The 27,306-nt window shown below is 40.3% G+C and overlaps 1 protein-coding gene across 1 annotated transcript in view; it reads right to left on the reverse strand.

The window, feature by feature from the left end:
• Positions 1 to 27,306, reverse strand: part of me1 (malic enzyme 1, NADP(+)-dependent, cytosolic) — an 82,518-nt gene that overhangs the window by 5,474 nt on the left and 49,738 nt on the right. The window contains exons 4-6 of the mRNA XM_086310555.1: positions 17,190 to 17,265; positions 14,939 to 15,100; positions 8,407 to 8,510 (exon numbers count right to left, since the gene is read on the reverse strand). Coding sequence (XP_086166681.1) covers positions 8,407 to 8,510; positions 14,939 to 15,100; positions 17,190 to 17,265 — 342 coding nt within the window. The remainder of the gene's footprint in view (positions 1 to 8,406; positions 8,511 to 14,938; positions 15,101 to 17,189; positions 17,266 to 27,306) is intronic.

Raw genomic sequence — 27,306 nt, forward strand, 5'->3', positions numbered from 1 at the left:
AAAAAGTAAACAAAGCTGGGGCATAGAAGCAGAACCGAGTCGTATGTGTGGAGGGACAGTAACTGTGTATATGTAAGCATTTAAACACTGCAGAGAGTAGAATTAACAGTAACAGTATTGTAGAAATTCATTTCACCGAAACAATAACGTGGCGCACAGTGTGACGCATGCACCAGTTTATTGTATTTCCAGACTTGTTTTCGGCACAATTTACAGTGCACGCTACTCTATTTTTTGTCAGACTTGAAATAGCCGAAATACCTTCACACTACGGAACTTCTATGGCTCTTCCGTTTGACAATCTCTCCGGCACTGGAACCATCATCTGTTTTCTCTTCGGTCATGCTCGGTTGATTTTTCTAGTCGGCACACTCATTTCCTCCATTACCCGCTGGCTGCTTCCCAAACAAACACACGTGCGGCTTGGCACTTGTGCTGTACGTAACAAGTCACGCTACGTGACGCTGCGGCTGTGATTGGTTCGGCTCTGCGCTACTTAATTTGGATTGGCTGACCTTTTTTTTTTTTTTTTTTTTTTTTTCTGAGGACAAGAGCGGCGAGGTCTATCGCGATAGCTTAATTTCTCTATCGAGTAAAAGTTATATCGCGATACATATCGTTATCGTTCTATCGCCCAGCTCTAGCATCTACCCTAAAATCTTTACTAAAGCAGACATACAGATCATGAAGAATAAGATTTCCATACACTGGTTAACAATGAACACCACCGGTTCTGTTGACTAGCGGACAAGCCGCTTTGGTGACCCCTAAAGGGAGCAGCCAAAAGAAGAAGAAGTATTACGTTCAATTTCTTATTCTGAGTTTCCTCTGTGTTTATCACTTAGTAAACTGGGTGAATGATGCTGCATTCAAAGCTGAACTTTATTGACAGCTCTAGATGGTCCAGCTAGTGCTAAAAAGTCCATCTATGCTGAAATTTCAAGGATATAGCTCTGTAGTCAAGAATCACGAACTTCTCTAATTTTGTAAGAAACAGCTGTCACAATGGCTCTTAATCCTTTCTTTTTTAAGCATTTTATGTAAAATACAGTCTTTAAATAATTTACACCAAATTATACTCTCTTAAAAAAGCAAAAAAAAAGCACATCTCTCATCCAAAAAACTTCAGACTCCTTGGGCTCAAATGCAACAAGCCCACCAACTTTGAGTTACATCGCATGAATCGATGTCATAAAAGTGAAAAAACAAGAAACCACACACCTGCCTAAACACAGATTCCTGAATTTTTAAATGAGATGGCACTCTTACCTAAGCACACACTGTAAATAGCTGTGTTTTTATTTGCTCCCAGACATTCGCTTTGCCCCGTTCTTCTGTGAGGAAGAAGACTAAAACAGATACAGATGTATATAGTCGCAGGTAGAGAGCTGAGAGCTTTGCCATTCTATTTTATTTTGTAATGGTGTTTTAATGAAGACAGCTGGAATCTATAGTAATGATTGTGAAGCAGTAGCACATGAAGCTAGTAGCTGCTATCCATGAATGTCCACTAGCTCCAAACATGCAGCTTTTTCTCTTTGAAGAAAAGCCTTGCACTAAGTAACGTTACAAGTAAGACCCTGCAGCAGACTTTGAAACTCTCACATTAACAAAAGATGTGTGAGATTACTGCATCAAAGTGCTTTAAGTTATGCGACTCTCTAAGAGTATTCAAGAACAGCAGAGAATTGCTTGTGCTCTAAGTCAGTTTCAAGACCATAGGAACATTAGGAAAGGGTGAGCTTGTCCGAAACCCGTATGAAAAGCAGAGCTCATGTTTCAGCAACTGAGTGATGGAGGAAATTGGGGACAGGCCAAGCAAACAGAGCGAGTCTCTTCTAACACCTGCAGCCCTGTCAGTGAACTGAGCAGAGAGAGAGGCCAGACATTTTAAAATCCAAGTTCCTCACTTTCTTTTTTCTCTCCCTTTTCAGTCATTTCATAAAACTCCCATCTCGGACCACAAAGGTGTGAGATTGTCTGCGCTGTTACGCAGACGTCTCACTAAAGCTGTTTCCCACTTGTTCCAGTGGCTGCTAAACTGCTTAGATTTGGAGGACGGCGGAGGATGGAGCTGAGCGGAAGCGAGGCTGTAAAAGAACGCATGAGAAGCAACCTGAGTTCAGCTGTAATAAAACCTGATGTCCTTGTGAGAGAGTGCCATTCCTTGGTCAGTGTTAATCCTCGCTGCAGCCACCAATGTCTTGTGTAGAGACTGACAGTGTAGCTGACTTACTGCCAAGACTACAGCAGTGCTGAAGAGAGAAATGTGTTTTCTATAAAGCAGTGAGCAGCATTAAAGCACTGAGAGCCTGTGCAAAGAGGAGGGATAATGAGGCCAAGAAGGCAGCTATAAACTTTTCATTGTGTTTGGGCTTCAGGAAAAAGGAGACAGGCGACGGGCGAGGATAGATGTGGCCTTGCCCAATCGCCAGCACAGCGCCCTCTGGTACGGTTTGGTGTAACTCTCTGCCGGAGAGGTCACACCAGTTCACGTAGAGCAGAGGGAGCGTAGTCCTCTGTGAGGGGATAATAGTGCTCACTCAATGCAACTATTCTCAGCAAAACCGTCAAAGCGCTGACAGATCTGGATTCAAGATCTGAATTCAAGACAGGTCTTTTGAGAGATATTTCAGAATGACTAAGCTGGAAACACACGCATATTTATGTGCATTCACTGACCATAAACTACAGACTGACTCTCTGTGGTTGTGGCAGAAAGAAACGAGCATCTTCCTGCTCCAATAAAGATAGGGGAAGTGTTTCTGACAGCATATATTTGTGTGCCTTGCTTAAAACACAGCTCACATTGGAGGCCGTTTGTGAAAATCTGTTTTTTTTTCTTGATGACCTGCTGAAACCTGACAATGTACTGCTTTTCCAACTGAATTGAAAAAGTGAGGAAAAAAACTGGACAAAGAAGCAGGATTTGCTTTTATGTCTGCTTTAAAGTATCAAGGGCAGAAACCTAACCAAGCCCAGGCCCACCCAAAAGATGAAAAAACATTCGCCATACTCCTGACTGTGCTGTGAAAAATGCATTAATCTCTGAGCACAACTGGGGAGAGGTGCACAGGCTGTGCTAACGCAGAATGAGCCGTAATTGTACAAAAACAAAATGCAGACGTTTAAACAGAAGGTTCCACTGTGGATCCTGTGCCATCGGTTGTTACGGGTTGGCAGCAATTAAATTAATCAGTCATTCAAGTCCACTTTAAACTTAAGTAACACCATCAATGAAACAGTCAGTGGGCATCAGCACTGGAACAAAGAGCCGTAAAAAGAAACAGGAGAGTAGTAAATGCTGAGAACAAGGAGTGAAAAAGCTGGTATTTGAGGGCAACTCACATGTTGTTTTAATTAATGTGTACTTTTTTAAACACTTAAAGGGCTGTGCCTGGGTAACAACACAGAAAAAAGGGTCAATGTAACGTTGATAATATCTCAGTGTCATTTAGTTTTACAGTTATTTGTATGAAGTATAATTATGAATCCTACTAATATACTGTAAAATAATTTATATGTTTCTTGCATTTACTATTGCTTTAAAGTTCAGCTTTGAAATGCTGAAATGTAGTGCGTAAGAACCTTACAATTCAAAATGAAGAACAGGACTTGCTGGGAGGTTTTGCGACTTGATGCTCATCTACATTATATAAAACAGTGACTTTTTTTTTCTCTGGATAGGGGTGAAAGGTCACGTTTGGTCTTGGAGCCTTGCATTGTCAACAGCGGTGTCTGTTCACAGAGTTTCTGAGTACCAGAAAGGGCCTCGTGGGAAAGCCCTCAAAATGGGACAGAGGGTAGGAAAAATCAAACAGCTGTTTAAGAATGTAAAACAAGACAGTGAAAAGTGTCAATTCTCCTATGGCTGAAACCAAAGACTGTATACAAAAGATGGACTTTAACACCATGAACCAGAACAGTAGCTAACAGCAACTTGTGGCACATAGTCATTGTTTAGTCTGGTATAGAGTTTCATATGAAAGTTACTGTTTTATTTAAACCAATACATCATTTTCAACTGTAAGACTAAGCAAAGGACAGTCATCAGCCCTCAAATTTTATATACCATCCTTATCCTACACCACTGGTTGTCTCTTTTATTCCTTGATTATGCTCTTAGAGGTTTCTGATGCTGACTGAGAAAACTGGTTTTCAAAGCTTATTTGAAGATTCTGCTATATTAGTGCTAGCTTTTAGTGTAAGCCAATCATTCATCCTCCAATTCAACAATATAAATGATCATGTGAAAGCAGGTGTTTTAGTCAATTTAAATGTATAAAAACAGGAAACAACCACACAGGCAGTAAAGCCTACAGCCCAAGCTTTCCTTTCATGGGACAGGAATCTGAGCTAGTGGATTAGAAAAAAATAGGTCCTATTTTTACTTAAAACCTTCTTTTCCCTGTGATTTGTGACAAAATGTTGTCAGAAAAAGAAAAGGAAAGACTCTCAGGCTCATTGTTTTCAGATTTTATAGTCTCTTGGCACTTACTGCGAAAGCAGTCTAATATATTGAGAGTAAGTGCTTACGACAATAATATGAATGTTTGACAGTATATAAAAAAAGAGAGACAAGAGCCGACAGACGCATTCCCATGTGGCGAATCACTCAGACGTTTGGTGTTATGTCTGTATTTCTGAGGAGTTAACGAGTGACCCAGCTCCCACAGGAAATGTGATCTGGCTTCATCTGAGACTTAATGAAACTTGACTCTCCACTAAGAGGAAGTAGGTGGAAGTCATTTATGCTCGCACTGGTCGAGGAGGGGGAGACTGAAATCAGAGGAGAAGATTTGAACTTCCTTTGGTGCATTCATGATGGCTGCAAGAGCCAAGGTGGACCTCAGCAAAGAAGGTCACGGACAACGGTGCTCTGTCCAAACACAGCTGTCGAACCAGTGTACATACACGTGTGTTTGTGTACACACACACGGCTGTCTGCTCCCTCCGTCCCTACAGGGGTTTGTGGCTGAGGCCTTAATAAATTCCCAGCCCCTTCTCACTCTCCAGAGAGCAAGCATCTCTCAGCACACATTATTTCCTCAAATCCCTGAGCCGTCATTAAAAAAAAAGGCACATTCTGCATTCTTTCTCTTTTCCTCTGTTGGTCCTTTTATCCATATATACATCCATCAGTCTGTCTGGCTGTTCCTTAGTCTCTCATTTCAAAAATTTTAATACATTTGATTGCACTTCTATAGTTTTTGCATGCTAGTCAGAATTATCCATGAAATACCCTTAAGTCTATTTCTGTAAAATATAGCACAGCCCTTCCTATGAAATGAACAACACTATATAGTATGTCAGAGAGTACTTTGGCCTCCAAGGGTCTTTTAATGAAATTTATTCACCTAGGGTGTTTTTGATTTCTCCTCTTTCAGCTCTCTGCATGGTTTCTTCATACAGGAGTCTCCAGGTAGGGCCCTAAAACTTTTTTGGGCACACCTTGCAGGTCTCCAAATCGAGCTCAAATACTTTTGGCCTATCCATTGTCTTTCTCCCCCTCCTACGATCCATGCCTTCTGGTTATTAGTCTGTTTTTACTTTCCATAAACTGACTTTTATCTGATTATTGTCACCCTAACTGAAACAATCAAAGGAAAATTGTTTTCCCCATTTGCAATAATTTATGCTTGGCTGTATGGCTCTGTTCTGGGATCTCCTCTCACTCTAAGCATATGTGAAAAACATCAGGTAAGGACAGCGGCAGCAAGAACAGCGTCAGTGACAACACAAAGCAGATGTGGATGTGTGTGCATTGCATTGAATCATATCTGTTATTAACCTCTGTCTCTCTTCCACAGCATGTCTTTTATCCTGTCTTCCTTCTCTCACCCCAACCAATCACAGCAGATGGCCCCACCCCTCCCCGAGCCTGGTTCTGCCGGAGGTTTCTTCCTGTTAAAAGGGAGTTTTTCCTTCCCACTGTCGCCAAAGTGCTTGCTCATAGGGGGTCATATGATTGTTGGGTTTTTCTCTGTATCTATGAAGCACCTTGAGGCGACTTTTGTTGTGATTTGGCGCTATATAAATAAAATTGAATTGAATTGAGTATTTCAGTCGGCTATCTGTTATATTAATTATACATTATTTAATATAATTCATTATCATCTCAGTGTGTTGGTCCAGTACAGGACTGAATTCTTGAATACAGCTTACTTTAGGCCTTTCCTTTTTGAATTCCTGTGTCTAATACTAAAATGGCACAGATGGCATCTAAATCAAACAATTTCCATTTACTTGTTTATCTCACTGGCTTCATCTGATTTTTATTTATTTATTTTTATTTTTTTGCCCAAATCTATCTTTTAAAGTAATGAACACTTTATTGTGACCTCTCTGGGTTTGGATAACTTTCTCATTCAGACCACTGTGGACAACTGTGATTTCACAATAGACCACAAACTTGCACAAAGGGCAAAGATACTCTTTTGTGTCAACCCCACGTGGCCTTGTGCTGGTGGTCACCACTGGTGATGGGACGCGGCTATGACCCACAGACAGAACAACCTAAAAAGTTGAGATAATTCTTAACAAATCCAACAGAAAAGATGTCTGCCCCAAACTTGGCTCTGTGGGACTAATATTTAAATTGAGATGCACTGTTTTGACACAGTGGAAGAAATCCAGGGTACACCAGAGTATGCAGGTAGCCATCTAAAAGTAACAGCAGTACCTGAATAATCACAGTAGTTCAAAAGGAGCTGACCTTTAAGTAGAAAGCAGAGAAATTTAAATCTGGTAGCCTATGTTTTGGTCTTTTTATGGCCATTTTTAAAATGGTATTCTTTTTTTACTTGAGTCTAAAAAAGTTTAAATCATTTTCCAGCTTTTTAAGGAAAAAACCTGTAGCGCTGCAATGACGGTTGCAATGAAATGAAAGTGGATTTCTAAGTTTGAAGTAAATTATCAAAATGCTGCGCAGAAATGTGAAGTTCAAAGTTTCCGAACCTCGGCAGAGCTGTGGCTTACCCTGTGCTGTGGGTGTGTGCAGCAGCAATGAGATTATGAGATAATTACTTTCATTTCTGCTAGCAGACAAAAGCACCACTGAACCTGATTCTTTTGTGGAGTTGGGAGTCTGGCCTGAAATCAAACAGCGGGTTGCATCACCAACCATTTGCCTTCGAACTAAGAAGTATTTCTGAAACAGCGGATTAAAAAGACTTCTTCTTATTGATGATGAGTCAATCTGGAGTATTTTAGTTCACGTTTAGTTTCTTAGAAAACTAAACATGAATATTACTTAAAAGACTGCAGAGCTGTAATCATTCATTGAATCTCTGAGCCCATAATTATTCATTTTCCGCCAATCTGGCTCCTTTGGGGAAAAAGCATTGCTGTTCCCTGTAGTTGGGAAGCTACCCGGTTATTAGAGTCGTGGCTTGCTGTTGCCAGCTGGAGGAGGCCCAGACCCAGACTTCTCCCTCTGGACTCCAGCCTCCCTGGGTTAGGATGAGGCTCTACCAGCCGTGTGTGTGTGTGTGTGTGTGGTTGTAATGGCTCCATGGTACACAGACATGTCTGAGACTCCAGTAAACACAGGAGGTACCAGTCCCAACAAGAAGCAATAGCACGTCCACAATAATTTTAGGTCAGAAAAGCAATAAACTTTAGCTCTGATAATACAAATCAAGTAAGTGACCATATAAGACACTAAATAGTTCAGTGCCTTACTGTGGCTCCAAGTGAAAGAAGCCAAAGCTAACCACTAATAAGGTTTTGCATGTCAACATGACATCACAGATCTCAATTACAAATTCTCTTTGATTGGGAATAACACGACCAGATACTTTCCCTGCACTGGATTACTGGGGTAAACACACAGAAAAGGCACATTCCTCCACAAACCAGAGGTCTCCACCAGTTGTGTGAGCGTCTTTCACATTCTTTGTCACATTCTCCAACCATTTAGTATAAACCAGTTTATGACAAACAACAAAGCTTTCCCTTTATCCTTGAAAGAAAAGAGCTCGATCTTGATTTATTAATAAGAAACAAATGTTTGTGGACAGGTCCAGAATAGTTGCTGCCTACTCAATAGCTAGTCAGCTGGTTTCAGTCATCTGTCTGAAAGAAACATGCCAATAAAATAAAAAGCTTCACTGACTCTCTGATCACTTCTCAATAAGCCAATGCTACCACTCAGCCAGTAAGCAAGAGTTTTGATGAATATTTCTTAGCAACCTAAACTTCAGAAAAGTTCAAAGAAGGTGAATCAATGTGACTCAAATTCCAGACCCCTGAACCCCATGAAATTTGGCTGCATGGTAAAGCATGCACCGACCATGCTAAACTGCTTAACGTTTTCCCTTTAAGAGCGCAGCGCGCTGAAATGGCGATAGCAGGCCCCAAAGAGGAAGTGGGCAAATAATAAATTGAAGGTAAATATGACCATACCTGTCTGATACAGCCTTCATAAATTCATCCAGCAGGTCATCGTAGGCCTGGCCTCGCACTCTCTTATGTCTCAGTCCGATGTAGAGAGGGTCTTTCAGCAGAGCCTGTAAAATCACAGGAAGGAGAGGAAAGGGCAACACATGAGAGAGGAACGTAAAAATCCTAGGAAGACTGAAGCTATGCAAAATAGCACTCCTAAACTGATACTGCAGAAGCAGAGATATTGCCTATTTTTTTTACCCTATTCTTTGTCAAACTATGCAGTAGTTTTGGGGTTTTTTCTAACTAAAGATTGTAAAGTGAATCCAATTAAAAATTTCCACTTTTCCATCATTTACAATGAAAGATAACAACTGATGGTAGAGACAAATGAAACTAAGAATGTAAACGTGTGACTGCGTGAGCTATAAAAAAAAAACTGTTTTCTAAATGTACAGCAACTAAACAGTCAAAGGGACCCTTCAGGCTGAGGAAATGAAGGATTGACCTTTGACCTTTGAGTGAAGTGATAAAAGCAAGTGTGTGTTTAAGAGACGGGGAGCGAGGGGGACACTGTTGTTTGTTAGGTGAACCAAAATTCCTCACTAGAGTGACAGAGTGCCCACAAAGTCTGCTTTGATGCATCAGGGCATATTTCACCTGAAATCTGACATGGTCAGGGATGGAGGAAACAAATTACAATTGCTCTAATGTCAGTGACAAAGCTGATTTTCGTGTGTGCACACACAAAAATTAATTGGCAGGAAAACCTCTGTAAACACTCTTCAGGAGAATTCATGAGCTCAGTTGCAAGTTTTCAGGTCATGAAGTTCATTTTGTAAATGATCAAGTAAATGTGTAAAGTAGTACTTTTTAAGAACAAACATGACAAAATGTGTTTCGATACAAAATAAGATAAAAAAAAAAAATTGCTTATTGGGTAACGACTTTTCAGCTTGCAATGTCCTTGTTTTCATGGTCTTGTTTCCCCCATTTGTGAAGTCTATTTCAATACCAAGATAGCGACAGTGAGAAACCGTTTCATCATTAATGGTTTGTTTTTTGTATCTCGTCGTCCAGCAAACGATAGCTATCTAGTTTTGCTTACTTAAGCCTGAGTTACACCCACCACCATTCTGGCTTGATCTACAACCTGCTTCAGATGATAGATAATGATGGGTGAAGAGAACTAAAATTTAAGACATTTGTAATAATAATATCCTGTGATAACAAGTGTTTTCAGAACACAACCTGAAGCACAAATTCAGGTCTTTCATCCTCCAGCATGGTGCACCTGTCACATGCAGTGTCTAATAATACAAAAAACAATTTCTAGCTAAATCTACACGTGCTGCACTCTATAAACACTGACTTCATTTGTGATGTCCAAATTTGGGGGAACTGCTCCACAGTGCAGTCATGCCTCGCTGGGACAGACGACCTTTACTTATGGAAATGGATAATTAAAGGGTGGCACTACGATCAACGCGGCTTGGAGAAGGGAGAAGCCACCTTTCCATGGCAGGGTCAATAGTCACCATGTCCAAGAACAGCTCAAAAAGCTTATTTAAGACAATATTTATTTGAAGTTGACAAGTCATTTCCTGGCAGTAGTGGCCAAGTTCAACTGTAACCAAAACAAGCAAAACATTTTCATGTGGTCCCACAAGAGTTCTGATATCCCTGATATCCGAGGGAGCAGCAAAAGTTTTTTGTGTCACTCAGTTCATTTAGTAACTGCAAAAAAATCAAACCCCTGCTTTTTAAGGTGAAAGAGAAGAAGTCGTGAGTGATTTTCAAGTGTTCTGACCCCGTTGACACTGTGCTGAACTGTTGACATGAGTTGTCTTTCTGTCCCAGATTATCTGCTGCTGATTGGCTAAGCTGTCCTTTGTGCTGCGCAGGCCCTCTTCTCTCAGAGGGGATTAGTCCTCGTGTATGGCTTTACAGTCTGTGCTTGTGAGACACAGGAGCTCCTATTTCACTCGTTTCCACACTAAAGACTTCAACTTCAAGATAATAATATAGATCTATATTCAAATGACTTGTTGTGCCTAGTTGAGTTTATATACGTGTCGCATACAACATTAAACTTTGAATAAGAGGTGAAACAAAACTGAACATTAACACTGCACATCTTCTACCTGTCTGAGCCAGAAGACACCCAAGCGCTGAAGTCTGATAGCCCACCCAGGACTCGCACAAACAGCATATTGTTCAGGATGACATCACACTCTCATTTCAGCATGAGTCAGACCCAGAAACAGACAGACAGACACAATCAGGGGAGATAACAGGGTGAAGCAGAGAAAAAAAAATGAGACTACTGGAGAAACTGTTTACTTTCCTTCATGCTGTGTATCTGTTTCTGAAACCCTCTCCCTGCAAGCTCAAGCTGCTTTGTTCGCATCTTCTCTGTGCGAGAAAGCAATAACAACTGTCCAGATACAGATATTTTATTGCCGGGTCTCACTATAGTTTACACAGCTCACACATGTGCTGCTTAAAAAATAATAGCAAGATAGCTACAAAGCATGCTCATAAACTAGCCCAGTTCTAGTTATTAGGAGGAGCGGGCTCAACACTTCCTCGCAATCCATCCATTATCTTAAACACTTTTTAAGTTCAGGGTCACAGAGGGTGCTGGAGCCTATCCCATCTGTTCTAGGGTAAGGGCAGGGTACACACTCGACTGGTCGCCAAGCTATCATAACAGTCGCTCACACCTACAGCCATTTTAGAATCACCACTTAACTGGGGGAAGTCTTGGGACTGTGAGAAGAAGCTGGAGTATATAGACAAAATGCAAACCTCACACAGAAAGACTCCAGTTTTGATTACAACCAGCACTGCTGTGAGATGTCAGTGCTAACCAGCACACCACCAGGCCAACTAAATCTAACATATAAAGAATAAAAGTGCATTCTAATTCCTGCAGTGACTGCTGTCCTTCAGTCCAAAGAAAGCAACATACAGCTGCAACACATAAATAATGGAGCCATTGTGCTCGCCGTGTCGTGTGCCGAATTTGGCATCACATTCTGTGTTGCGCGCCACAATCTTTGTGCTTCGGCCAATCGTGCACCTCTCGATTTTTGTAAACTGGTACGCTGCGCCGTGGTGAAGACATGAGTTTACAATCGTGTTGCTTCAATGATTTTGCTGTACAGAAGCTCAGAGACATACAGATATACAGAGGGAGATGTTGGGACAGTTTGAAAACTTGAGAGTTTGTGGAAAAAACATTGCAAAAAAACACTCGAAAAAGTCTTGGCTTCCAGTTCTTAATAATAGGGTTCTTAATATTTGTAGGTTGTTTTACAATCCTTATTTGTGTCGTGGATTATATACAAAAAGCACTCATCTCAGGGATGCTACAGGAAACCTCCACCATACTAGTTGGCTGCTCTAACCTCTGGTCTTTTTTTCACTCACAATTTTTTCACCCACCTAGGGTTTTTAGCTGCCCACCAAAATAGCTAGATTCAGCACCTCTCATAAGGTGAAACTATCAATATAATGTTAGTTAAATTCAGTTTTATTTATAAAGCATTCAAATCACAACAACAGTTGCTTCAAGATGCTTTGTATTGTGGAATACAGTATTAACAAGAAAGTCCAAATATCAGACAGCCCCCTATCCTCATGCACTTGGAGACAGTGGGAAGGAGAAACCTCCAACCGAACCAGGCTCAGCCGTCTGCCATGACCAGTTTGGGGGTGAGGGGACTGAGACAGGACAAAAGACGTACTGTGGAAGAGAGCCAGAGATTAATAATAACTAATGATTAAATAAGTGAAAGGAGATAAGAGAAGAAGAACTACGCCCCACAGTAGTCTAAGCCACTCTGATGTTTGTTATCAAGACAAATATGGAGCTATAGTCAGAGGCTGGTTAGCTTAGCTCAAGCAGAAAAGGTGGAAACAGATTAAAACACCAAATTTACACGCTGGTACGGATTACCATGTAAGGTGTTGGAGTGGTGTGAGTTGACTGTGTTACCTCTGGACAGAGACGTGCTTTGGTTTTGCTAAGCTATGCTAAACAGTAAAGCTGCTGGCCTTACAGTGGCAGCAATCTTTTCATCTAACTCTTGGCATGAAAGAAAATAAGTCAGTGTCACAAAATGTGAACTTTTGGTTTAAAGAAAAAACAGAGGTATGTCTAGCTTGTGGGGGCCTGCATTCTTGACTGTTTGGATGGATGCCTGCCTCTCTCTACCCCTACATCCACTCAAGGACACACATAATCCCATAATAACAGCCATTTTAATAATTAGCTAGTGCTACCACTACCACATAGCCTTCCACCTCCATCTGCTCCCATCATTCCTGCAGAGTGAAGCGAGTTACCAGTGGCAGCAGGCAAGCCTCCCTTCCATATCAAACTGGTCCTGAAGAACCACACATGTACACACTCACATAGCAGTCTATTTATCCTATTACGTCTCATTTATTCTGTCATCTCTTTAGAATAACAGAAAAATGGAAGTCACCCATGGCCAGGCAGACCACAGCAAAAGCTCTTGTACAGCTATGCATAGGTTGAATGAGCAGCAGAAATATATATCTGTATGTTTGTGAGTGTCAGACATGTATAGTAAATCTTATATCTAACACAACATTAAAGGAATGTGCTGACAAAGAAAGACTCTTGAGCTCCTTTTCAAGATTTAAGAAGATTAATATAAATCTAATATTCAGTGGTGGTGAAGTCACTTGAAAAAGCAATACATTTATCAGTGTATGTGACTCAACATGGAGCAGCAACACTCAAAAAAAATCCATCTGTTTCATAAGGCCTTCAATCTTAAACATAAAAATAGTCTGAACATATAAATATGAGATATGTTGAGTTCTCCTCTTTGTACAAGCTAACAAAGCATCTCTGAAATAATCAACATCCAACTGAACTGAGATTAGCACTGTACTACAAGAACTTTATAAGATGGCACATACTTAAGCAGTCAAAAAACTGTGTCACTGTTTTGGAATGAGGTAAAAAGACACTCTGGGATAAGAGCAAGTATGGCTCAAGACATTCTATAAAGACCTGTTAAAGCTGTGCTGTGATGCCCATAAATGTCTAAAACTGCTGTCATGTACCCAAAGATCCGCAGACAGTATTATCACCCTAAAACAACATCACTTAAACAGAGCAGAAGATTCAATGTGGAAAACTAGAGTCTGTAGCGATGACAGTACGGGAAAAGGTCAAAAGGTAGAGCAGGCTTATAAAGATAAAGAACTGAGGTGCAGGACTTGGAAGAATGACTTATTCCAGTTAAAATGGCAGGAAAAAGACTAATGTAATATTTTTTTTTATGAGGTTTCTAGGAAGAGAGCAGTGTTTTTGTTGTTCTTATACAGGGGATTTTTGCTGTGAGCCTAAATTCTCTGATGACGACTGCACTGAGAAAATGTTGTCTACAGTTCATCAAAGAAGACATCACCTGCATGTTCTCAAAGGTTTTCTTGGCCTCTGTCCAGTCTTACTGCTCTTTGAATTTCTTCCTGCTGCTTAATATTTCTTCCTACACTTTATTTGCGCACTCCACTACTCTTTGAAACGTCTCATCCTTAATCCACTTGAGACATCTGCTTGGAATGAAACTAAAGCCCAGGACTGAGTCATCCAAAGATGGTCTTGGAAAAATGAAGGATATCTACTGACGGATGGATCTCAGCTGTGCTGGGCACACAAGCATCTGAGTGTGCCACGCCCTTAGCCAAGGCCAAAAGTTGTGTATATATAGAAGCACACGAAGACTATTCTTAGTCTGTTTAAGGCTACACAAACACGTGCTCCATGCCCGGTTTGCATCGTCTTTCAGAGCTGCTGACATGCAGAACAGGGTCCATAGATGGATGACTACAGCTCTGTTGGCTGCTACTCCCACAAACTGGCAAAGAGGAAAGGTGCTTTCCCAACTGGCACCCATCAATGGAGCTGCTAGCCTTGGTTAGGTAAAGGGTATTTCCTGGTTGTAAAGTGTGAGATTTGTTTTCCTTTCTCGGCTGACTTCTAGTCTTGCCCACCAATGGGGGGATTAACCGCTCTAGCCCAAGGCTATTTTATTGAATTAGTGCCTGAAAAAAACATACCTTAATTTAATCTGTAAAAGCCCCACACTGTTGGACCAACGTGAACAATCTTGGGCTTTATGGATAAATGACACGGGAGAGAAGTTTAAAAGACGTTTTTCACCATGGCCACAAACGAAAACAACTTCAAGAGGTCAAATACTTCTAAAGAGATACAAGATACTTCAAGAGACAACAACTTAATGAGCCCGTGATACAGAAGTCATTCTTCATCATAACCATGTAGACAGCCAAGTGTGCCATATTTTGCACTGCTTAGGGTTTAATACTAAATATCTCTCTCAAAGGTTACAAAATGCACCTCGCAGTACCTCTAAAGCTCACAAATCAACATGTCTGTCTGTTTGTTTAAGTTCTTTTCAATTCAGTAGAGTATTATAAAAGTACCAGAAAAGATAGAAAAGATGCTGCTGTAGGGACTCAGTCATATTCAGAGCTCAGCTCTTACCTCATTGTCTGTTCCAACGTCCAGCATGACAGGTAGGCACTGCTGTGGTGGCATACCTCCACAGGCTGTGTAAAGGGCCAGCTTGCCAACTGGGATTCCCATGCCATTGCAGCCGAGGTCCCCCAGCCCGAGGATCCTCTCTCCATCCGTCACGCACACAGCCTGTTAATAGATTAAACTGTCAGCCATAAAAACAGCATACAGAGGTCACACCAGAGATCTTATTATCTTATTATTTTTATTAAAAATCTGTGCGTGGTTCAGCTACATTCTGGTTAGAAGAAATCACTCAAACCTTTTTTTCCCGTATTGGGGATATCAGATTCTTGCTAGCCACATTAAATCTGATTAAATAAATGACTTTGCTTCACCTTATTTTGTTTCAACTCCAAATTTCTTCATCAATACAAGTCCACCCCACTACCAGAAAACATGTTTTTTTCCTCAGAGTGAGCCAGGCACTCCTACACCACCTGGCTTTCCACTCACAAGTCACTTTACTTATTAAGAGATAAGTTTCTCAGTGGGTTGTTTCCACAGTACATATATATCTATATATAAAACAGTTGTGTAATGTTTAATATCAGCAGCAGAACAGTTTAATGCAAAATGTTCCTAATTTGGAGCGTTTTTCTGTTTTTCTTTTTTTCTTCAGTTCTTTTTTCCAGCATTGCTATGACGCAGAAAACTCTGGCCCAGGGATTTAACAGCCTTTTTCTCCCATAATCTGAATGTTTAAAAAGTGCCGCTAGCTTTCTGAATTTAAAATCCACAGCACCCTTACTAAATACCATTAGCAGCTTGTTTTTTCTATCACTTGTTAATATGTGACAGAAAAGCAGCCAAGTCCTGTCAGTGGATGGCTACCTTGGCTCCAGCGTGCCCTCTGTTAAAGTAGGGCATATTAGGCGAGCTTATCATAAGACCACCCTGACAACGAGAGGCGGCATGTCAGTGCCGAGGTAAATGCCCTGCTGTTGACAGCTGCGAACAGGTGGCTGAGGCTGCAGGTATATTTGACATGCCAAGAATGCCTTCTGGTGTCGTCATTCTAAATATGGCTAGATTATGACTTGCACATAGTTGTGCTATACACAAGATTAAAGAAATAGTTGAGGTTTTTGGGAAATTGGCCAGTAAGACGGGTCAAGGGAATCAATGCCAAAGTCTTCCAAGCCCCAGAGACTACTGGATTTAGAGAGAGCCCCTCTAATCATCTTGAAATATTTAGTGTAGTCATACTGTATTAAATGGATAATCATGCATCTCACCATTAAATATCACCATCTTATGGTTTGTATATGGTCTTATTTTTAAAAGAAACACCTTCAGTATACTTTAGTAAACGGTTCAGTATTTTATTTTCTTTGCATTAGCAAACAGTCAGTATTCATTTAATTGCATAAAAGGACCAAAGCCAATACTTCCCAGCTTCACAACCCTGTCATGTAATAATGTCAAGTCCCATCTTTCATTTATCATGAAATCTCCATATAAAACACAATGTAGCTGACACATGGTCATGCACATTTCCATACCTCGTAAATATTTCACATCTTGCCTTATTTCAGTCACCAGTATTCTTCCGTCCAGCTGGTAATCACTTCGCCGGCTTTCAAGTTGAGTAAAGTTAAACACACCACCCATTAGCTTGTTCTACATCAATCACCACAACACTACAGCACTACTCTCTTTCTGTTTTCACACCCCTTAGTGTTAACACAGCACACAAGCACTACACATTTGAAAGTAGTGGTTTTTTGCTATGCTGTAAATCTCCATGCATTTCAAACTGACATGGCCCTGGGTCTGTGACCCAGCATTTTATGTTCTGAATTATCATTAATAGTCTCTGATTTCATTGTTATTTATAGTTTCTGGTCTCTTGGTTTCTGTCTCTGTGCTTCCCCTGTGTTCCTTGTGTCACGTCTAGTAGAAGGATGTTTTCATGTCTGTACTTAAGATTGTTTCAGTGTCAGTCTGTGTCTCTGCGCATCTCTTGTGTTTCCTGTTTTACTTTGATAGTCTTAGTGTTTTCAGTTTTGCTTTCCCCGGTCTCGTTGTGTGCGAACAAAAGAATATAATAACAATCGTACCAGACTTTTTCTCTATCTGGAACACATGACAGCAGGTGACCAGAAGACATCAGAAAAATAGACCTGAGCCAAAGATCACCAAAAATAATTACATAATTTTTGCATCAGTGTTTTTATGACTCTATCACTGCTAACCTTATGTTTGAGTTATTTACCCTTATGTCCTTTTCTGGCCAGTTCTGTAGTATTGAAGCAATGTGACCACGGTCGTGAATAGTGATAAACAGCCCCCTAGAACAGAGAAAAGCAGACATTTTACATTTTTAGATATTAGACAGTTAACCAGAAAATCCTCTTTCTCAGTCTTTAACTTTGACCTTTCTGCTCTATCAAAGCAAAATGTCACTAAGAAAGTCTTGGCAAAAGAATGGCAACACATCAACACTTTGTGCTTAAAGAACGAGCCTGAAATCTTTACCTCAGTAACTGTTTGAAGTGAACCGCTATTTCATTTCTGCTTCCTTTCTTCTGAACAAAACTATGTTGAGTATTGGAGTAATGTTAAGCCCAGGGCTTCTTCAGGGACTTTGCTTTGGACCCCAAATATTCACTGATCTTAGTCCACCTAACCCACCCAACCCTACCTCCCTTACCAAACCTCCGTCTTTGTTTTTTTCTCACTTACATCAATGTCCTTTGCTCCAGGACAAGGATAAAGAGATCTCCTCAGTGTGTGGGGTCCCACTATAGTACCTTTCCTATTTTACTGACCCATCTGGTTATAGTATGTAAGGGCAAAACCTCCCTCGTATGCCAACAACAGTAAAAACATCACTATTTATAAGGATCTGCTCATAAAATGAAAAAAAGCATCCCAGATCAGTGCTTATGGTGGAAACCAGGAGGAAAATGCAAACAGTATGAGACGCTGTTAAATCTAAGAAAAAACAGAGTGAGATGAAGAGAAAGACATAAAAGTGTCAAATAAAAAAAAGGCTGTGATATGGCAGGAAAAAAACACAGCAGAAAAGATTATATTAAAAATTCAGTGGATATCCCACATGTGAACAGCCTTGAAACAGATGCTTTAATTAAGTGCACTCGATATAGTTGTTTTCCTTATTTTAAAATAAACTTTAAAACTCTATCTATGTATCTATATATGTTTTATTTATAGGCAGACAGGTAGATAAACAGATAGATCCATCTTCAAATAATGAGCGTAATACTAATTGTGAATCAGTTAGTGTAATACTCTGGTACTATCTGTGAGGACAAAGCTCAGACTCAGGGACAGCCAATAAGAGGAAGGTTGGGTTAGTGGCAAAGTGGCAGAGTATAAGATAAATATGCAATATTTTGAATTGTGAATCAAAGGTACTCTAGCAGAGTCCTGGAAATGAGCAAAATGGATTCAATTTAAACAGCTTTAAAACCACATGCTCAATAGCAAATCTTTTAAACCAAACCATCAGCTTTTAGGATAAACTTTAGCCACTTCTGAATTAAGATGTGTGTGTTTGGTTTAAGCAGGGTAGCTGATCATGCGATGACCACATTTAAATGGAAGAGATGCTTATCAATCAATCAATCAATCAATCTTTATTTATAAAGCACTTTTCATACAGAAAAAATGTAGCACAAAGTGCTTTACATAGTTAAAAGCAGCCCACCCCACCCTCCAACTCACTCCCCACACTCTCAATACACATATATCCCCCCACCCCCACCCACACACACATACACACACGTGCACACTTAAAGAGTAAAAATTGGGCTGGGCTCGCATGAGCCAAGTGAGGAAACATTATAACAGGGAGCCGTCTGCACCGGGAGCCGGTCACAGACCGCAGCCTCCGGGCTGGGCACACAGCAGGAGGGAGGCCAAGGAGCCCCCCAACCAGGCTGAGAGGACCCCAGAGACCCAGCAGCCACGGTCAATAACAGCCCCGGTGCAGAGAGCGCCCTCCGAGGAAACACTGGAGATATGACGCAATACGATATATACAGGGTAAAATGATAAAATAAATAAGAACAGGATACAATATAAATATAAATATAAATAGAGTAAGAAGATTAAAAAATGAATAAGAATAAAATCAAAAAATATTAGGTAAATCCTAAATTAATAATAGAATAACAGGATAGAATAAATAAGCATAAAAAAATAAATAAACGCTAAGTAAAAGCTAAATTAAAAAGGTGGGTCTTGAGCCTGTTCTTAAAAACACGTACGTTCTCTGCGGCCCTGAGCTCCTCCGGCAGGCTGTTCCACAGACGAGGACCATACCACTGAAAAGCTGCCTCTCCGTGAGTATGTGTCCTGACTTTAGGGACAATCAAAAGGCCAGTACCAGAGGACCTCAGGGTCCGCGAGGGTTCGTATGGTAAAAGCAGATCTGAGAGATAAGAAGGCCCAAGACCATTAAGACATTTAAAAACCAATAAAAGAACTTTAAAATCGATCCTGAAACACACGGGGAGCCAGTGCAGCGATTCTAAAACCGGTGTAATGTGGGCCCGCCCTCTGGTCTTCGTCAGCACACGAGCTGCCGAGTTTTGCAAGAGTTGTAAAGTTGAAATATTCTTCTTAGGAAGACCAGAGAGCAGGGCATTACAGTAATCAATGCGACTGGTAATAAAAGCATGCATCAGCATCTCCGTGTTGGCCCGAGAGAGAATAGGGCGGACTCTGGCTATATTTTTTAGATGATAAAATCCAATTTTGGTTACATGTTTAACATGTGGGATAAAACCAAGCTCAGAGTCAAAAATAACACCCAGGTTTTTCACTTGTAGCGAAGGACATAGTGAAAATGCCTCTAATTTAGACAAGAGTTTCTCTCTCTGAGCCTCAGGACCGACAATTAAAACTTCAGTCTTGTCCTGGTTAAGCTGTAAAAAGTTTTCTGCCATCCAAGATCTTATATCCAAGATACAGTTAAAAAGGGCATCCATTGGTCTGGTGTCATCAGGAGACACGGAGATGTACAGCTGCGTGTCATCAGCGTAACTGTGGAAGTTCACTCCATGCCTCCTGATGACACTGCCGAGAGGCAACATATACAAATTAAAAAGTACAGGGCCTAGAACCGACCCTTGAGGCACACCACATGTCATTTTATGGATCTTAGAGGAGCATGTATCCATACTCACCATAAAAGTTCTGTCAGAGAGATATGAAGTGAACCAGTTGTGTACAGCACCAGAGAGGCCCACCATGTGTTTCAGTCTGTTTAAAAGAATAGCGTGGTCTACTGTATCAAAGGCTGCGCTTAGATCCAGTAGCACCAGGACTGAGAGCTTTTGGGAGTCCCAGTTACATCTAAGATCATTTAAAACCTTTAGGAGAGCCGTCTCTGTGCTGTGGTTCACCCTAAATCCAGACTGGAATATCTCCAGGATCTGTCTATCATTGAGAAAATCAGTAATCTGAGTAAAAACAAGTTTTTCTAAGACTTTACTTAAAAATGGTAAGTTGGATACAGGTCTGTAGTTATTAAAATCATTACAATCCAAATTGCTCTTCTTCAGAAGGGGCCTCACCACCGCCGTTTTAAAGGCAGCAGGGAAGACACCCAACTGAAGAGAGCAATTCATCATGTATAAAAGCTCAGCCTCAAAAAATCCATAAAGTGTTTTAAAGAGTGAAGAAGGGATTGGATCTAAAGGACATGTGGTGGGTCTCACTGTGGAGAAAACCTTCTGAAGGTTCTCAGCATTAACCAGGGCAAAGCTGTCCAGTGTCTCCTCAGGTACAATCGAGGCCTCAGATGTGTTTACAATCATATCGCGATTAGATAAAATATCAGATCTGATGGCGCTGATTTTTCCCCTGAAGTGGTCTGCAAACTGCTCACAGAGCGAGTCTGTGGGGGTTCTTTTGGAGCTTTTAAAATCAGGGTTAAATAAATGATCTATGGTGGAAAAGAGGACTATGGGATTATTTTTGTTAATACTGATTATTTTGGCGAAGTATGAATTTCTTGACTTCCTTAGTGTATTATTGTACATTTTAAGTTGCTCGGAAAATATTTGATGGTTGATAGTATTTTTATTTTTCCTCCATCTCCTTTCTGCTGCCCTGCAATTTCTTTTGAGTTTTTTGACTTCTTCGTTTCTCCAGGGTGATGCATGTTTTACGTTAATCTTTTTGGTGGTGAGTGGAGCAACGGAGTCAAGGCTTTTCTTCAGTTTGCTGTTGAAATAACTAAAAATCAAATCGCAGGGTGCAGGTAAAATCACAGGGGGGCATTTGACTAAAACCCTGGTAAAATTTGCAGCCACTTCAGAGGTTAGATAGCGCCTCCTCACAGTTCGCACTGAGGTCTTCCGCTGAATAAAACCGGTGATGTTAAAAAACACACAGTAGTGGTCAGAGACAGCCAAGTCAACAACAACAACAAAATTATCATATTATATTTTGAATGTATGTTTGTTAAAAATTCTGAGAATTCCTTGATAAAAGCAGCACTGTCTTTAGGTGGTCTATAAATTGTGACAGATAAAACTGGAGGGCTGCTGAAAACAATAGCATGGAATTCAAAAGTGGTAAAATGATCAAATAGAATTTGTTTGGTGGTGAGTGTGTTGTTGGCTAAAGATGCAGTCCCACCACCTCTCTTACCACTTCTAATAGAAAAAGAGAAACTAAAATTTGGTGGGGAGGCCTCAGTGAGAACAACTGGTGCATCCGAACCCAGCCATGTTTCAGTTAAAAATAAACAGTCAAGTTTATTATCTAAAATTAAATCATTAATAATAAAAGACTTGTTCGACAGAGAGCGTACATTTAAAAGTGCCATACTGATTGAGACTGGTGGATTATTGACAATAGAGTTGGATGGATGTTGATATTTTTGAAGAGGCCGGAGGTTATTAATGTTTTTGGAGTTACTGGATTTATGATAATTCTGTTGCTCTCTGTTTGTGATTATGACGGGTATTGTGTTGACTGTGGGAGAGAAAGGTCCTAGTCCAGAGTTTTGTGTATTACTGTTAAAAGTGGAACAAATATAGGAGCTGGGACCAGGGGAACATCAGTCAGTGGCAGACAGTGGCGATGTGCGGGAGTGCTGTACGCCAAATGCCAAATTGGCGGACAGCAAACGGCGTCCCCAGGCGTTGAGGTGGAGCCCGTCTGCCCCAAAAAGATGCCTCCTCTCCCAGAAGGCATCAAAGTTGTTAATAAAACCCACGCCGTGGGAGACACAGGCAAAGGAAAGCCAGGTGTTAAGGCTGAGTGGTAAACAGCATCAGTAGTCCCGCGGCTCTCCTGGCTCTCCACGTGTCCTTCTTAATCTGTTATCGAGGAGGCCGGGCTCATACACAAAACGCTTTTTTGAACTTGTTGTTTTCAGGCTTTTTGCTTTGTTTTATTTTATAGCCACTACACACAGGGCTCACCTTTAAACATGACTATTGGATTTACTATACAGCAGTGCAACTACTCCATGAAGCAGATACTTCAAGTGTAGACAGTAGTGTTTTGTTGTGTAGCATGGCAAAAGCTGACATTAAGAGACCATACGTTTGCAAGAAAGTAAAATGTCAAAAATGTCATACATATTTTTCTTAAATGTTTTTTGAGCAAGACCCCAATGTATTAAAACTCAGTCACACCCAACTCTGTGAGCACTCCACCCTATACCAGCTGAAAACCTCAGACCTGGAGTTGGTAGTTCTCATTCTTACCATTTCACGTTTCTCAGCTACAGACTGCCCCAGTGTAAGCTAGAAGTCACCACCTGATGAAGCCAAAAGAATGACATCATCAAACTCCCATGCACCCTTAATAATCATGAAGAGGACAAAGAGCTGATATAGAGTTCTACAACCAGAACAAAAAACACATTCTTCCTCTTGAATCTTAGTTCACCTAATTGGACAGATTCTCCTCTTCAGTATCTGGGAGCTTCCCAGAGAGGGTGAGGAGTGAGATCCCCCTGAAGTTACAGCATAGCCTATCAGCCATGACCTCCATGTCATATTGGAAAGAAACATCAGCCAGGACAGCCCCACAACATCCAGAGCATTAAAAAAAAGCAGGACAACTGTCATACACCCCAGGCACCCTGTCACTTAGAAGTTGTTTAACTGCTTCAGTGACAGGCGGCCTGGATTGATGGATGAGTTTCTGCATTATGTCCAGGAAAAAGAAAGTTTATTGGACAACAGATACACAAATAATAAATCTGTCAGGCTCTAAATAAAACAAACAGCATGAATGACCTAAGACACTGCCTGTTGCAAAGCCTTTAAAAAGTGCAGTGGTTCCTCTAATAAAAAGAGGCCTGGAGGTCAAATAAAGGTCACATGGCCACAGACATCTGGCATTCAAAAAGTTTTAACTCTTCTGACGCACATCTGCACGCATCTGCACATCTATGCACAAAAATGCTTAAGAGCCGGTTCAAAAGCAGCGCATTAAGAGAGTCTGCAAAATGTCTGCAGCTGTAAGGGGCTGTAGGGATCAGGACAAGAGCGAGGAGAAGGAGTGGCCTGCTGTGTGTGTTTATGTGAGGCCAGAAGGACATGAGCCACTGCCAGCAACAGCATTATGATGAATTTTTGGGAAAAGAGAGGTGATGGAGCTGAAAGGTTGACCTCAAAATATGACTGTTGGAAAACAATTTCATACAATGAATCAAAGCAGACAGGCTGGCTGGCAGTAATTCCTAACCTCTGTCAACCTGAATATTACCAAAAACATTTCAGGTTCATGTTTTTCATTATTTCTCTTCCTCCAATACTAATTTTCTGACACTTTGTACTTTCCGGGGAGCTGTAGACCTCATGACCTGAGCCACTCCTTTGAGCTTAATCAGGATTACAGCTCATAGAATAGTAAATAAATGTATCTCATAATGTCACAAGTCATAGTGTTTTAAATCCATCATCACTGTCTATCTAGGATAATACATCTGGAACACTGATTTTACATGAACAAACCAAGCTGGATGAGTCACTGTCAATATATGGTAGCTGTAAGGGAGTTGTGTACGATATGAAGCCTTTCACCCACAGATCAGGGAACAGTACTGTAAACTGTGTGTGCAGTGGACATCAACACACAAACAAAAGGGAAAAGAGTGTGTCTTGCATATTTGTGTGAGAACATTGTTGCAGAATGAAGTCATTGCTGCTAGTTATAGGTTCCGATTTGGGTTGAGGGTAAAGGAAAATTCCACCCTCTGATAGTTTGATCGTTGCTTAGCTAACAAGAAAAAATAAGGTGAACCGCATAATTTCTTGGCCATAAAGATTTGTGGCCAACACTGATATTGTTTTTCCTACAACAATGATTTCAAACTTTCTTTGTAAGAAGTAAATCTGCTGCTCTGTCAGATGAATTCAAAATGTCTTGCAACTAAACCTTTCAGCAGTTATTTATTCTGTGTATTTATACCACATTTTTTGTTATATTCGTTTCCTATTTGAATAGCTCATACATATTTATATCAACCTTTCATAGAAAGTTTTATGTAGTCTGGAGTTTTAATGTTTATTCTTATCTACATTTAGTCTTTCTACCATAATTTCCAGCTGAGGAATAACCAGCGTACCCTTTTTTACTCTTTTATTCATTTTATCTAGCTATTTCACTATTAATGCTAAATGGACTGATTCTTATATAGCGCTTTTCTACTCTTTTGGAGTACTCAAAGCACTCTATACAACATGCCATATTCACCCAATCACACCCAATTTTACAAGCACTTCCTCTAAACTGAGTGATCCTAATTCAGACATTCATACTCCGATGAATGCATCGGAAAGCAACTTGGGGTTAGTATCTTGCCCAAGGATACTTGACATGCAGACTAGAGGAGCCAGGGATCGAACCACCAACCTTCCGTTCAGTAGGTGACTAGCTACAGCTAAGATCATCCCTAATGTATGTTTGTTCCCTACTTTAAGTTAACCATTCTGGCCATCTATCTTATCAATTTAAAGCTTAACAATTAAATGTTTCCTCTAACTTTTTACCTAATGGTTCCTCCAACTTTTAGCTAACTTTTAGCTAAGCAACTTTAGCAATTGTTTTCACCAAAAGATTAACAATAACTTGGCAACTATAACTTCAATTCTTATTTAATGGGTAGTTTTTCCAACAATATAAATTCCTGTTGTTTAGGTGTAACACCTGAAGCAGTAAGTAAACAACATTTTAAAAATATTTTCACAGTAGTTGAACAATCTTTAGGCCCATTCCCAACCACTGGAGTAAATATCTCTGGTTAAGAGGCACATTTTCATCCTCGGATTGATGCTTTGGCTTCTACTAAATGATTTCAATATTCCATTATTTTAAAGTTTGCTTTTTAATGTGCCTGTTTGTGTGTGTGCATGTGTCTGGCTGCTGCTCATATAATAACCACAATGAGTACCAGACGCCCTATTTTCTAGATGAGAGGACAGCCACAAAGCATTGAGCAGCCACGTCTGGCTCCTCCAGTGTAAGAGTGTGGAGTGAACACAGAAGGTAAAGAAAACAACCTGATGGGCCGAAACAACCCAACGGCTGACCTGCAGCCCCATACAAAACACACCCCAGGGATTGTGGCTGCTGGACGCCGTCGGGAGGGAAAGCTGCTTTCTTCACCATGACCCCAAAACACACCAGAACCCCACGAGAAAAGCAACCTCCAATCTTTGACCCGTGTCCACACCAAACCAGCCACCATTCTTCTCTCCCGCTGTGTAACCTTAATCTTCACTGTGCTGGACGCCCTCAGTTAGCAAGGTTCAACTGACACAATGGACACAAATCACTGAGAAAGAGTGTGAAAACAATGTTAAAGGTCACAGCCGCGCAATATGAGAATTTGACAACTAATTAAGCAACAAATCTAGCATGAAAAACTTTTTTATGGTTTGTCTCTGGCGACTGAGGAAAAACAATATGACAGGATTTAGTTCTTGATTTTAAAAACTCCTTTGAAGAGTCTAACTGAAGCTGAATGTTGCCTGCATGTTATTAGTGTGACTTTGCCCAGAGTCAGGAGGTAAATGTCCATTCAGTCGAGAGGATCCAGTGGTGACTGTATGACTTCAGGTTTTTCACTTCAAAACTAAATTAACGAGATTTTCTTGGCAGAGCCTTCAAACACACACAACACACAGCATAAAGGCTACTGATTCATTTAACAATTAGAAGTTTATTTAAAAGGTATTAAAGAATAATTAGAGATTAGAGTTAGGTTTTACAAATTGGGCACAGTTTTAAAAGAACTCTATGTAAACCGAATCTTATGTTTCACTTCTGACCCCACCTTTTTTAGCATTTATTTTGCTGTCTCTAGGCCACAAGATAAAAAAATAATAATACACAATATTTTAGAATTTTAGTCTAGCTGATCCTTCCTTAACTGTGTACACTGTCTAGTAGGTGCATAATGTAATATGCATATGCATCATGGAAAATTCTGGGCTCACCAAAAATTGTATTTGGTATTTAACCAAAGTTGTGATAAAAACAAATGGCACCAGGTCAAAATGGCATTCCATAAATTTCTAGACTGCTTATCCAACTTGGGGTTGCTAGAGCCTATACCAATTTTATTTTAGTTTTTAGATGCTTATTTTTATATACAAAAGACTGTAAATCGCATGACTAGAAGGCTAGTCATGCAATTTAGTACTGAGCTGCTTGAGATCACTGACATGCAAAAGCTTAAGGGTTATGTAATGAGAATAGGTATCTAAGTTGTATAGCAGTAACTGCATACCAACAGATTCACACTGGGAGGTACAGAAGGAAAACACATTTAGCTCATTAAATGACATAATTCCATTTCACCTTCACATACTGTAGTGGTGCTGCATATGCACTTAATTACCAATGACTTGCATCCTCCATACACAGATGAGGACAAAATTATTAGCCCCCCTGCATAAAATTTTAAATGTTTGTTAAAGTTTTTTTCTAACATCTTTCCCACGAATTTCAAACATTTCTCAGCATATTACTTTTCTTTAGAAAGCATACATTATTTTTCTTTGCACCCAATAACAGAATTATTTCAGAAATAAACAAAAAATACCAGGATCAGTACTATTTGTCCCTTGACAAACTAACCTTTTTACTGAGCCATACTGTACCACAAACCACTGCTGTGCTCAAAGCAGCTTCTCTTTACACAGTAAAAAAAACAAAAAAAAAAACTTTAGCAAGTGTTGGAACTGTCAGTAAATAAGACATCATGCCAAAAACAAAAGAATCTGTTTAGATTTGAGAAAAAGAATCGTTGATGCTCAAAAAACAGGAGATGGATACAAGGTTCCTACAGCATTTCCAAGTGTCAAGAATTGGAGTATCATAAAGCGACC

The sequence above is a fragment of the Aulonocara sp. 'chitande type north' Nkhata Bay genome, linkage group LG11 (assembly GCF_057382095.1).
Source record: "Aulonocara sp. 'chitande type north' Nkhata Bay isolate Kocher_YH1m ecotype deep benthic linkage group LG11, A_spYH_male_GT1.1, whole genome shotgun sequence".
Taxonomy (NCBI): Eukaryota; Metazoa; Chordata; class Actinopteri; order Cichliformes; family Cichlidae; genus Aulonocara; species Aulonocara sp. 'chitande type north' Nkhata Bay.